Source organism: Sparus aurata, chromosome 22 (genome assembly GCF_900880675.1).
Source record: "Sparus aurata chromosome 22, fSpaAur1.1, whole genome shotgun sequence".
Classification (NCBI taxonomy): Eukaryota; Metazoa; Chordata; class Actinopteri; order Spariformes; family Sparidae; genus Sparus; species Sparus aurata.
Genome location: NC_044208.1, coordinates 15,665,683 through 15,680,131, shown reverse-complemented (window position 1 = coordinate 15,680,131; position 14,449 = coordinate 15,665,683). Strand labels below are relative to the sequence as shown.

The 14,449-nt window shown below is 37.8% G+C and overlaps 1 protein-coding gene across 1 annotated transcript; it reads left to right on the top strand.

The window, feature by feature from the left end:
- The first annotated feature begins 1,427 nt into the window (after positions 1–1,427).
- On the top strand, positions 1,428–11,642 carry nfkbie (nuclear factor of kappa light polypeptide gene enhancer in B-cells inhibitor, epsilon). The gene is made up of 6 exons (XM_030406243.1): positions 1,428–2,231; positions 6,114–6,216; positions 8,037–8,247; positions 8,543–8,631; positions 9,757–10,005; positions 10,810–11,642. Exons 1-6 carry the CDS (start codon positions 1,912–1,914, stop codon positions 10,876–10,878), a joined length of 1,041 nt encoding a protein of 346 aa, XP_030262103.1. The 5' UTR covers positions 1,428–1,911; the 3' UTR covers positions 10,879–11,642.
- The last annotated feature ends 2,807 nt before the right edge of the window (positions 11,643–14,449 follow it).

Below are 14,449 nucleotides of genomic sequence, written 5' to 3'. Positions count from 1 at the left end.
CAAATATTTAGTTCCTCATTGTTTGAAGTTGGTTTAGATATTGTTTGAATGCATCAGTGGAAAGATACTGGAGCTCCCACACAGGTATTCAAAACAACTATGCATATGGTGAACTACACAAGACTGTATGTCAACATGCAGATTAACATTGCAGGAGTTTTAGTCACGAACAAATAGCACACATCACACTTACAATTTTTCAGCGTCACTGTCAAATTATTTGCATAAGATTTGAGGATGTGTTGTAAGATTTATGTAAAGCAAATTCCAGTTCTGCAGCTTCTCAGAAAAAACGCCTGAATCCCTTGAAGGATAAAGTGTTTGTAGTTTCATGCTGCAACCAGTGACAAGTCTACTACTGTACAGGTTTGGACTTCCGGATATGACTTGAGAAAATAAAACTTGTGGGCAGAGCATTTAGTATATATATATATATATATATATATATATATATATATATATATATATACATATATACATACATATATACATATATATATATAGAGAGAGAGAGGAAATAGATACTAAATGTCATGTCAAGTTTAATAGTCAGTGTTCAGTGACTTGAAACACTTAGGTGACTTGAAATTTATTTATGAATACTTGGATTTACCCCAGAAGGCTTACAGGGTCATACCCTGTGTTCTGTGTGTGAGCTCTTTAATCATACATAGTTTTTTTGTGAACCATTTTGACCATGAGTTAAGAAATTAACGTCAATGTTACATTATTGTCACTTGGTAATGCAGTTTAAGTATAGACTGACTATAGATATAACAATAATTTAAAGGTGCAGTGTGTATGATTTAGTGATATCTAGTGGTGAGGTTGCAGATTGCAACCAACTGAATACAGTTCAACTCACCCTCCCCTATGATAGCTGTTAAAATCTTCAAAAGCCATTAAAAGCTCCCTCTGTAGATATTAAAGACTAATTCCAAGGTAATAAAAATGCAATAATTCTTAGTTTCAGGCAATGAAAACCCTAACCCTAACACTGCAAATGTATAGTTCCAAAATAAGGAAATTCAGGGAATTTACTTCTATTCTAAATAAACAATTTGAAATATATTTTTGGCAGCGTTTGGTTTGCACTCATTTCCACATCAATTAGCAGGGATTTAAAGGATACGTTCACCCAAAAATGAAAGTTTAATTTCACATTTTTTGAATTGTGAAATTAAAAAAAAAATTGCTTTAAAACATACGTACGTTTTACTAAAACATAAAAAAACAAACAAAAAAAAAAAAAACAGTTGTGTGGTCCTTTTTAAACTCATATCAAGTTGAATCCAGCTACACTGCAATTCTCGTGCGGTTTTATTTTGAAAATGTCATATCCGCTTCCGCTACTTGTGACTACTGAACGTTGACGCTTCCAGTTGAAGTGTGTGTTTTGTGTGTGTGTGTGTGTGTGTGTAATGTATGTGTGTTCGCTCACGCGCACTGGGGAATCCCCGCGTGACAAAAACAGCTTCGCCTTTCACATGTCAGCGCTTCCCCTTATTGCTTCTCTCTGCTCATATGCTCGCCGCCTGGAGCTCATGCTGTTACCGGATATGTAGACGACCAATTTTCGCCTCAATTTGCTCGTTTTTTAAACCCTTTTCACGAAGTCTGTGATGACCGTACTTAATTTGAAAACTTCTCAAAACACATCTAATCGATAGAAAGTGAAGGCCCGTCGCTGTGGGGTAGTTTATTGTCGGTGAGTGGCATGAAACGCGGCGGCTCATTCCTCTGGTTTCACAAAGGAGCGGTGGTTTCCTCAGGTGTCAGTCGGCTATCCCCGGAGTTCGGTCACATCCTCACCGAGCACCGAGCGGCGGCAGCGCGCAACTAGCCTGTAAAGTCCTCGGGAAGGCGGGAGGGGGGAAACCCAGTGAAGCCACCACCAACACCACCACCACCATGGCGAGCGACGACTGTAGGAAAGATGACTTGCTAGAGGACTGCCGCACAGACTCGGGCATCGACTCGTACCGCTCCATACTCAAGTCAGAGGAGCCCCGGGAGCCGAGCGCCGACTTCAGCGGGCCGAGGGACAAGTTCGCCACCGGGGAGGAGCGCCTGGACTCGGCGTACGGCTCAGCGTCCATCACGGTGGAGAGTCTGACAGAAATAGTGGGGGATTGCACGCTGTCCAGCGCCAAGGAGGAGCAAGCACATATCTCTGAACTCTCTGAACAGGAGGAGAACTTGCTTACAACTATTACTGAAGATGGAGACACGTAGGTTTTTAGTCTATTTTCTCAGTTTCTCTGCTTAAAGGCCCGGTGCTGACTGTTGCATACACGGTGGTTTCAGTTTTAACATAGTGCCGTGCATTTTAACTGTGTCTTTGACCAACGTTTTTCACCATTAATGTTTGCCAGGTCTCGCCTGAGATAGTCTGCAGTGTCTGAGAATTGGTCAAGTTTAGGGGAAACACAATTATAATCTGTCTAATTAGCGTTTATTAGCTTTACTTCCAAATTCCCCATCCCATTTCTCGTTGCGCACAATAATGTTGTACTTAATTGCCTATGTTTGTGGGCACACAGATGATCTGTAGCGTTGATGGGTAGGGCTGCAACAAATAATACATTGATCATTGATTATAATAATGTGTCTATGAAGTGTCAGAAAATAGTTCCCACAGTTCAAGGGGACATCTTCAGATATCCAAAACCCAAAGTTTTTCAATTTACAGTGATGTAAAACAGAGAACAGAAAAGCCTCAAATCCTCACATTTCAGAGCTAGAGCCTTAAAATATTTAGCATTTTTTGCTTGTCCGAAATCCAAAGATACTCAGTCTGCGGTAATTTAAAAGCAGGAAAAGCAGCAAATAGCAGCTTGCTCCAAAAATAATCACAAGTTCTCCAATGGGGACACCTTCAAATCTCTTTATTTTGTGTAGATAAGCTGTCAAAATCCCCCCAAAATTAGTTTACAATGCTATAAAACAGAGAAAGGTAGCAAAATCGTCACATTTGAGAGCTAGAACCAGAGAATACTTTGCAGTTTTGCTTGAAAAATGGCCTTAAAAGAAGACACAATTCTCAGAATAGTTTCTGTCTTATTCCTGTTGCTGCACTAGTCGGTGATTCAGCTCTACCGGTGCTGCATGCAGCTAATTAAACCTTTTTTTGTTAAAACATATGGAAGTTGCAGTTTATGAAGTCTGTAAATCATAATGAGTTTGAGGCACAGTTCTTCGCTTGATGCTGGTTTTTCAAGGGGATTTCATGGCGGTGTGATACTTCAGACTTTTTTAATGAACTTTGTCCTTGTCATGAATGTGGACGGCGTCTCTCAGTCAGAAAACAGAAGTGAAACAGATAGGTCTGGACTTCCCCACACAGCAAAGACAAAGCACATGCTGTGAGGCAGCGCTGCAGACTGCTTTTGATCCAAGAAACTTGTTGATCAGGATGGGACAGTGTGTGCTGCATGTTTTTATTGGTGGATCCCACAAAGCTGCTGTCTTCCCTCTTTTTCTTATCCTGAGAAATGTCAGTAAACCTGCAGTTTCATTTCTCAGTTTGACTCGATGAAAGTGCTGCTTTTTTGCACACAATCCACACACCAGCCTCCACACACACTGCCTTATCAGCACATGTAGACTCATCTTGTGTCACTCTGTCATCAGTCTGTTTTGACTTGAAATCAGGCCTACTAATGACAGCTGCAGCCACTAGTGTTATCCACAGATTGATGTATTCACACAGTGTTGAAGAGGTGTTGTTGTGTCTCTGACCTCTTTTCATTTCCGCTTGCTGATTGTTAGGGCCACATGCTTTCATTATCACGACCCAACTATAGATACCTGCGATGGAAAGGAACACCTGAAACACATCATACTGCTGCTGCTGCTGCTCACTCTGAGAGAGAATCATGCAAACATATTTTTTTTTCCCCCGTGGGATTTTTTTTTTGATCTTATTCATTGAAATCTTACTCAAACCAGGAAGTCCCTTTCACACTAAAATGTTTGCGCACAAGGTTGACATTTTTTGGAGGGACTAAAAAGTGATTCAGCTACACATTGCTACATTTTCCATTGAGACACATTATTATAATGTGGGTATAGTTTATTTGTTTATTTGTTTGTTTATTTGAGTTATTTTTTGTTTATGAGAATATTTTATGTCCTTGGTAGCACACTGGTGCAGTTTTATTTATCATTTATTTTGCTGAATTGAATAACTGTTTAGTCTGTAAAACAAATGAAAATACTGAAAAATGCTCATCACATTCTCCCAGAGCCAAAAATAACATTAAACACTTATTATTTTTGTCCCAAAATAAATCTCAAACTTAAAGATATTCTTTTAACTTCAATTAAAGCATGTTCCTCCACATTCATTCGGAAGTAGTGGACCATAACCTCAATAACAAAACAAACATGTATCACGTCTTGTGCGTAGAAGTGGCTCTTCACTCATTATCAAGTAAACTAGTATGAACAATTAGGGCTGCAACCACTTTTAGAACTAGAATCAAAACTAACGTGGACGTGGAACAAGGAAAAGCAGCAAATCCTGACATTTGAACCATCTAATGTTTGGCTTTTCTTGCATGAAAAATTACATAAACTATACATTCTTTGTCCATCAACTAATAAAAAATGAATTGACTAATGTTAAGTTTAAATCCCCCCCCCCCCCCCCCCCCCCCCCCACCAGCCTTACCTTGTGTCATCATGGCATCCGTTAATGGGCTGGCTGCTCTCCAAAACAAAAAAAAAACAGCTGTATAAATCCTGATTTTACCTTTTAGATTAGATTAATCGAAAATTTCCTGCGTAAAAAGATTAGTAGTTGCAGCCCTGTTTGTCAACATAATGACTGTGTCATACTTACCGTTTGATTCCAACTCCTATTATGATCTCCTGTGGCCCAATGGAAACACATATTGATTCATTAAAAGTAGTTGGCTTTGTCTAAAAAATAAATCAAGCTAAAAAGTTACACGCTCAGCGATATTTGCAGGTTTTTTTATATTAGGAAGCGAAACTTAAAAAAAAAAGATTTTATTGATTGCATTACTGACTATCGACGTATCCCAGGTCTCGTTACTAAATTAATATTAATTTCTTAAACAAAAAACAAAGAAATCCTTCTGTCTGCAACAAAAAACAGAAAATATAGTGCAAGATAATATGAAAAGATTTTTATTGATCAACCAGTTAAAAGCATGGGTAATACAGTATATCATCCAATAGTTGCATTCAATGGCTTAAATGTCAATTCAAAATATATCACAATGAATGACTAAAATCAAGTTTTTGATGTTCATCTCAAACTAAAGTGGAGAATACTGAACATGAGGCTTGTCATTGACCTGCTCGCAGCTGAGTGAAATGTGTGCTGTGAGATTTTGTGGGAACGTTTGATCCCACTCTGTCTGTCACTGAATGGTTCAATGACATTTAGTCTGAACTGTAGAAAGAAAGCATGTTGCTGAACTTTAAGAGAGCGCGAAGGTACTGCAGTGACACACATTACACAACACACTGGGCCTATATGCGTCAATGAAATGTCATCCTCTAGAAATCGGTTTCGATGTATAAAAAATTTGACGCAGCTTGAAGCGGAGTGACGATACAAATCTGCTGAAATCCTCTCACAGATGAGCCCTCTTTGTGTTGTTCTAGGTTATTCTAAATTAAGCACTAATGCCTCACTCCATTTCCTGCTTTTTGCACACATTTGTTTGCTACAACTTCCCACTCAGGTTTTGAGGTTAGTGTGTTTTGGTTTTGTTTTGTCATTTGCCTTAAGCGTTTAAGCTAAGCGTTGACTGTCAGGTGGTTTTAACATGTCCCTCTTTACTGTAACAGCGAGCTATAGTATCTTTTTCTCCAGAGGTTTGTATTGCTCAATACCCCCCAACCACTAACTCTTGTCATTCCGCCCATCAAGTGTTACATTTCAAAGTAGCCTCTTGAGACGAATACCGAGGAAAATTATGAGGCAACATTTTCGCCACTTGTTGAAATGCAGTCTTTTTTTGGGTGTCGATTGCTCAATGTTGAAAGTTGTTAGAAGAAGTCAAGATAGAGTGAGCCTGCAAGTTTTTGCAAGCATGATGGATAAAGATCTTTATTTTCCTTTGCCACTCCTGCAGAATCCTGCACTTAGCGATCATCCATGAAGAAGAATTAATCGCTCAACAGTTGATACAGCTATTCCCAAAAGAAGTCCTGGACATCCAAAATAATTTATACCAGGTAAGTGCAACTTGACTCTTTCCACTACACAAGCACTCTGCAGCTTCTGCTGGAATTTTTTGATCCTGAGTGACTTCCTCTTCATCAGTTTCTCGATCGTGGAAACAGTGGCATTATTTATGTACTTCCAGAGAACTGTTGTTCCTCTTTATTTGCAGTCTGTCCTCTCACAGGGACGTCACTGTGGGTGGTTCCAGGGTTAGCTCATAAGGGACTTTGAATGGAAACTCCCCTCCTCTACCTCCTGTTAGAAATAGAACCACAGGGAGCTGTGGAGTCCATCCTTGTGTTGATGTGGGCGGAGGAATTGTTCCAGTCCTTTTAATATGTCAGACCTGAGACAGAAGACAGAAAAAAGACTGACAGAACTGTCAAAAGGAAACATCTGAAGTAAAGATTCAGCACTTCAAGCAGTGACTCAGTTAGTCATTTTTGGGTCCCTCATCAGTCATTCTACGACCTCACATTTGGAAATCTTACCATTTTAGGTTTTTAAAAGATAATCCACCCTCAGATATGTGCAGTGATTAAAAAATAAATGTTGCTGATTTGTTGCACACACTGATCGATGATGATTTCAAATTCTGAGGTATCAAATCTACACCCACAGTAGCTCCTAAAGTTGAAAACCCAGTGCAACTTCAAAGCTTGTTTTGGATTGAAGGTGCAACTCTCACTCTCTCAGCTGGAATAGTTCTGCTGGTCTTTGAATGCAACATGTAAAGTTCCTGTTTTCTTCTGGGAAATGCATGCAAACATTGACAGAAGTAGACACAGCAGGTTTGAAGGACAACGGCAGCAAACAAAAAAATTTACTTAATTAGGGCAGCAACAGACCAGAGCTGCAATTATTTGTTGATTAAGTGATTGAAAGAAAGTCAATATCCAACCATTTTGATAATCTGTTATTCATTTCTGTCATTTTTCAAGCAAAAATGATGATGGTAAATGAAGCTATGATCTGTTTTGGGCTGATAGTTGGACAAATTGAGCCATTTTAAAACACCAGTTTGCGATGGGAAATTGTGATTAGCATTTCAATCAAACTTTTAAATGATACAATCTTTCTAATTTAATACAGTTACTCAATTAAAGGTTCAATATGTAAGACTTACTGTAGCCACCTGCCAAATTCATGCTCCAAGCATATAACCAGAGTAGTTGCTAACTGCTGCTACATGTAGGTGTCATTAGCTGCGTATCTTAATTGGCTGTGCAGTCTTATTAAGTGGCTCTGCCTGAGCTTGCAATCGGATTATCGCCTCTTGAGAGACGAAGTGGTAACATAAGACCAGATGGGCTAGACAGCTAGCTTTCTTTACAGTCTGTTTAATACTTTAGTTTAAACTTAAATTCTTAGATATTGTACATTTTTCATTGCGAAGATTACTGGCAGATTAATTAATATTGAAAATAATCCTTAGTCGCAGCCTTACAGCCATCTTATATTTTTTATTATAGAATATTGAATTTTCAAGGTTTTCATTTTATCTATTTGTGGGTACAAATGTTTTAAAAAACTGTCAACAACTACCGAAAAATATTTTAATAAGTAATACGTTATATAATAAATTTTTTGTTTTGTCCACTCTACAGTCTAAAATCTATATATATTTAATTTAACAATGTTATAAAGCCAAAGAAAATATTACATTGAAAATCTAGATCCTGTAAATGTCAACCTTTGCCTGATAAATGACTATCAAATCATTTTTTTAAATTAATCCATTAATTAATTAATCTTTAAAAAGTATTGCAGGCATTTGGTTATGATGAATAAATGGTAACTAGAAACATCCTTTTTCTTTGCTGATCCTCAGAGCCCTTTGCACCTGGCCACCTACCTGAACCTGACAGATGTGGTGAAGGGCCTGGTGGAGAAGGGAGTGAGCCTGGAGCTGCAGGACCAGGACGGGAACACAGCGCTCCACGTGGCCTGCCAGCATGGGCAGACCGAGTGCGCAACCGAGATGACCAGGGAAATTTCTCCAAGCAAGTTGGCACCGGTCCTCGAGACCCAAAACTGGAGAGGTGAGGATAAAAGACTAATTGCTGCAGTGCCTCATCAGCCAACTATTTATTATTATTAACAAATATTCTTATGTCTCTGCATCCCCTTTGTTATTATTCGTCAGCTTTTAAAGCAAGCTTTGTTCAGAAGGGTAAAAAAGATGTCTGCCACATCTTTTGTTGTTCATCTGTGTCCTCATGGTCTCTGTTTGACTTTGTCATTTGCAAAAACAACTTTTTTTAAACGCATTTTTGGGTCACTTTTGGTCAAAATAAGCAGCTCGTTCCAAATTTACAACAAAATGTGTGCTTCCAGGTCTTGCCTGTCTTCACTTGGCTGCACTGAACAGACAACATCAGATTATAGGGATCCTGACGAATAAGGGAGCAGACCTGAATATCCAGGTTAGTCCTTACTGCTTCATGAGGATTATTATAGTTTTAATAACAAGGCGTTAATGGAAGGGTGACCCATACTGAATCCTTCATCTCACATAATAGAAACCAGGGCTCCAGGGTGCAATTATTTTTGGTTGTGTGGACATAAATGTGGACATGCATTTTCATTTGAAATGTTGTTGTGCCTGATTTTGAACAGGACGATTCAGAAAATGTATGAAAATATTTTGTCACTGAAATATAAAAGACAATTATTCATCAAATGTTTACATGATTTTTTAAAAAGAAATTAATAAATTAACATGTATTATTATTGGGCGAACATAATTCTGAATTCTGAATTACGTGCACCCAATAATGAAATGTTAGGCACACAAGTCTCTTGGAAAGAAGAAGCCTTTCATCTTTTTGTAATTTAGTGTAAAATTACCTTTTTAAATAAGCTATAGGTTGACTCTGATTTCAAACATTTAGATTTAAGAAGATTTGAGATTCACACCATAGATCTACCGTGAATTAACTATTAACTATACTAAACTTATTAACATAAGTTTGGTTAAAATGAAAATACAGTTTGTCTGCATAGAATAAAGTTTAGTTTCAGTATTCTTCATTTGATCCAGTAAACTTTCAGCATTTATAAGCAAACTAATCCCATTCAGACTGTGTTTCCTGCGTCTGGCCTTAAGTTGTGTCCATGTCTATAAATCTGTTGCACCTGTGCAATGCTGATAGTGATATGAGCTGAGCTCAGGGCTTCCTGCAGGATTCATGGAGACATAATTAGATTTGAGATATGATTAGGCTGGGCTGGTCAGCCACTCTTAACTTTCTATTGATGGAAGGGAACACGGCAGTCAGTCCAGAAACTACCACAGACATTCCTCACAGTTTGAATCACCGGCCAAACATATCACTCTGCCTCACATCCGGTTTCTTCTTATTCTTTGTCGTCTTCATCTTCTTCTTGTTATTCTTATTCCTCGTACTTAAAAGAAATATGTGCAAAAATAAAATACTGAACAAACAAAATTATTGGAATGAAACGTACCATTACTTACTACTTGATAATATTGTTCCATTTGTGAAGCTCTGGAATGTCTCATTATTTTCATTCTACACCCCTCGCAGGAAGGAACCAGCGGTAAAACAGCTCTTCATCTCGCCGTGGAGCTACATGACATCACATCAGTGAAGCTGCTCCTCAACAGGGGAGCCAACGCGGATGCTGCCATGTTTAATGGCTGCACCCCCCTCCACCTGGCGGTTGGGAGACAGGATGCTGCCATAGCCAACCTTCTCTGCCAGTCTGGAGCTGACACAATGCTGCGAAACATGGAGGATGAAACGGCGCTGGATCTGGCTGACGGCAATGATGATGTAAGTTATTGTGACTGACATTTAGCATGGAACACCATACATAATTTATAGCTTATTCCTCCATTGCACTATAAAAAACACATTGATGAGCCACAGTTTTGCATTGGATGACTGGTTGCTTCGTTATAATGAACACGATACATACACTATTTCTGCCTCCATGCATACATCTAGAGCTTCAACAATTAATTGATAAACAATTCATTCATTCATTGTTTAGTTGTTAATTAATTGCCAACTATTTTGATAATCAATTTACTGGGGATTTATTGAGGATGACATTTTGGGCTTGGAGAAACACTGATTGACTTCTTTTTAGAAAAAAACATTTCATAGACCAAAAACTAATCGATTGATCAAGAAAATAATTAAAAGATTATTCAACAGTGAAAAAAATCGTTGGTTGCAGCCCTACTTATTTCAAATGTGTAAAATTGGTTATGAACTATAGTGCCCATTGGTTCCAGGAAATTACAAAGCCATTTTAGAAAATGTCACATTTTTAAAGATTTTATGGATTCAGCAGAAAAGAAGTGGGTTTGGGACTCAGTTTCGCAGAAAGGGTGGAGAAGTCAGAAAGTGTGAAAGACACACTGGGTTGCCAACAATAATAATATAGTATAGCAGCAACCTTGTCCTGTAAGTTTCCACTTTTCAAGATGTCAAATTTTGTGAGGCAAAGCAATATTTATGTAAACACTGGGTGTCAGATACATTGCATTTTTTTAACAGCTTGAGAGGATAGCAAAGGACAATTACCACAGTCATCAGTAAAATATGACCTTTTGTATCCTTGTCTTTCAGATTCTGGCTCTATTTCCTTTTGATGACATCCAGATCTCGGGGAGGTCGGTGGTCGGTATGAAGTTTTGAGGCTGAACACCAATCTTGAAATTGTCTGGAGTCTCACTGCGGCTTAGAACCAAAAAAAGCTGTATTGGAACTGAAGTTCTGTAGTACGTTCTGATTTGTTCTATATTTATCCATTATCTAGACAAATATGCACACCATATAAATCTTACTCGCCTCTGATGAGAGAGTGATTCTGCTTATCTGAACACTGATTTAAAAAAAAAAAAATCTATTTCTAATTCATTGACTTGATTACTTTGCTTCTTTCCGCATGCGTCTGGCGGTGACACTCTCACTGTGACAGCCAAGCCTTCTATCAACATGTTCAACATCCAAAAGAAATTCTACCTCTTTATCACATTAACCCTTATTTTAATGGCTTAAATCGAACATTCAGATCAGTTTGTTTCATAGTTTCTCAAACTTTATCAGTGCTGTGATGTGTTTATATCCTTTCATTGTAGCAAGGGTTTACTAACTGTAAAACTGTCATAAAGATACCTGAAATCCTACAACGACAAACTAATCACATCCCTGCTATTTGTTAAAAAAAATGTTTGCCCACTTTGAAATGTAAGATAACACAAAATGCAGCTTGGTCTATTTTTTTCAAATCTTTTTTTTTTTTTAGGTTCGCTGCTTCATGTGAAACATTTTTCTCTATTTATCTCATCTCATCTTCAATCTGCAGTAAACTGTCACTGTCCCTTGGTGTGTATTTACACTGCTCTGTCTAGTTAATATGGGCAGTTTGTTTATTTTGTAATAAAATGAGGAAAAACTGACTGCATATTGTGCTCTTTCTGGGTAAAGGGAATGTTTTTACACATGTCAGTGATTTGCTTGTGATATCTTCACACACCCAAACCCATAATAATGATAATTATCTAATTTCTGGTCTGTACTGGTAGCTTCAGGTTAATCAAGGAGCTTCATAAAGGTTATTCCTGAAATGCAAACAGACAGATGACAGTCCAGGTGGGATGTGACAACAATGTTTTTTCATAAAGGCATGATACTTTTGTTTCGTGAAAAAGTGAACATATTGCCTCTAATTGGGCACATATCACTTGGACTAATGTTATGTTCACACTATGAGCGACAAAGTTACAAAACGGCTCAGCATAGCCAGCTAGCCAGTTGAGGCCAGCTCAACTTTGACTTGTAGTTACACAGCGAAGAGTGTCGGCTGTTAGTTTCTTAAAAATCTATTAATACTACATCCAAACCGCACTTCCATGGATCCCCAGCAACCAACCTGTCAAGTGTGAAGTAGATAGAATGAACCATTCTTAAGATATGTGAATAACAGACAGACAGACATACAGACAGAGATTCCTTGTTATAATTAGATGCATCTATAGTAAATTGTAAAGTGATTGTGTTTTGTATGACTTGCTGGATTTTACAGCAGAGACCTTCCATTATACATTTTTCCCGTTAACTGTGATGAGCAGACTTCATGACAAAGCTCTTTCACGAAAACACAGCAGTTTCTGTTCCGGCTTTTGTCAGGTGTATCTTTTGTTTTCCTGTAAGTGGCTTCTTCCTGATGGTTCCAATAATACAATGGCCGTGGAGCAACTGGAAATTCCACTCAGCTGGATCTCCTTCACAAGCACACGCAGACAGTGAGACAGGTTAAGCTGGCACAATGTCTCCACTCCATGCTTTTCTCTGAGGCAGTACTTTATCTTTCCTCTGGTTAGCTAAACACTCTGTTGTAAGAGTTTGACAGAAGCAGATTCACAAACAGAAGTTATCATGGAGATAGCTTGTAAACAGCACTGTGGTCAACTGCTAGAACAGAGTTATGAAACTAAAACTACTTCCCCATTGAGCCTATAGCTTGAGCTATACAGTGTGGGTCACGCAAGTGTTGCCAACGGCTATGTTAAAACAGAAAGGTGTTGTGAAATGTTATAAACCAGTTTCACTTATCATTTAGTTCCCTACCACACATTTTCCTGCTTTAATATTATCGCTGTGACCGTGATGGGAGGCATTAGTTGTGTCTTTTTTACGGCAAGTCTGCTGCATTTTTCGTATGCCAGAGTTATGAAATAGGTATTCATCTTGAAATTGTAAAAGATTCCATCATTTTTATTATTTGAAAGACTGACATGCAGATCAAATGCTGCCATTGGAAATAATATAATATGACGAGAATGTCAGAATTTTGATGGTAGCTGCATGCAGTAAATAACATGCCTGCTGTGAAATGGTTGATTCTAAATCTAAGTGTATTTACATAATATTGTCAGCTAGATATCTCATTAACTCATTAAGCCGAATCACCTTCCAAGGTGCATGTAGAGGTTTTATTGGTAACCTTAAAGTGTATGTTGTATGTTTTCTTTCCACTTGTCTAAAAGGAGACATGTTATGGAAAATTGTCTTTACGCTGTATTTCCTTTGTAATAATTAATGCATCACAGTGTTGTCAAAATACTGGAATTTCTAACTTGGATACAAAACCTTGAGAGCTATCGATATTTGACACCATGTTTGATATTACGGTGAAAAAATGATATGATATGAACACTGGGGGCCAAAATGTTTAGATATTTGAAAAGACTGATATAACAAGGCTTGTGTACTGTGTGTTAAGCTCAACATCATTTAAGATAAATTACTTCTGACCACAGTTAAAAGAGTGAGAGGAGGCAGACTTACGTGGACACTGCAGCAGTGTGTGTCATCTCAGGGATGGAAACAAGAGTGAGAAAGCACAACTGGTATCAGTATTGATACTGTAGAAAATGAATATTGAAACAGTTTCAAATATTAAGTATCGATATTTTTATATTTTTGACAACAGGCATTGTGTGTGCATCATGTACATGTACAAAGTGTTGTAAAACGTACCCAAGCAAGTTGAATTAAAATAAAGATATTACTTTGAAATACTACCTTGTTAAAAATTAAAGTCACGTAAATAGATAGTACATAAGTAAAGATCTGAAAGTATCTCATATTGAATGTACTTCAATATCAAGCGTATTTATACTACTCAAAATTAATCATGGATATTGGAATATGAGTGCATATATGCATGTGCATGGATATGGAATAAAAGTCAAATTAAATGCGTTGCATCATTTTGGGACCAAAAATATTAACCTAATACAAAATAAAAATACATCATAGAATCAACAATAAAGTCATCAAGTGATTACGGGTTGACTGATTATTGGCCTGGCGGATTATCAGATTAAATATTAAGCATTTTGCTGTTAATTTAATCTATTTTCTTCGTCATCTTCTTTTTTCCTTTTTTCTTTTTTTGTCAAACACACTACCTTGGCTCTGATAAAGCATGTAATCAGCAAAGTAACTTGTAATTTAAGTTATAAAATAAGTGTAGTGGAGTAAAAAAGTATGAAGTAGCAGAAAATGGAAATTCTCAAGTAAAGTACAGGTAACTAGAAATGATACTTATGTACAGTACTTGAGTAAATTTGCTGCATGTACAGCAGTTCTCCTGTTTATGAAATGTGCTCTACATACATTATAAACCTGCTTTGCCCTGCAGTGACTCCTCCACACCGCCAGGGGCGGTGCCGCTGAGTGGGGGGCGTTGCTCTCTGTC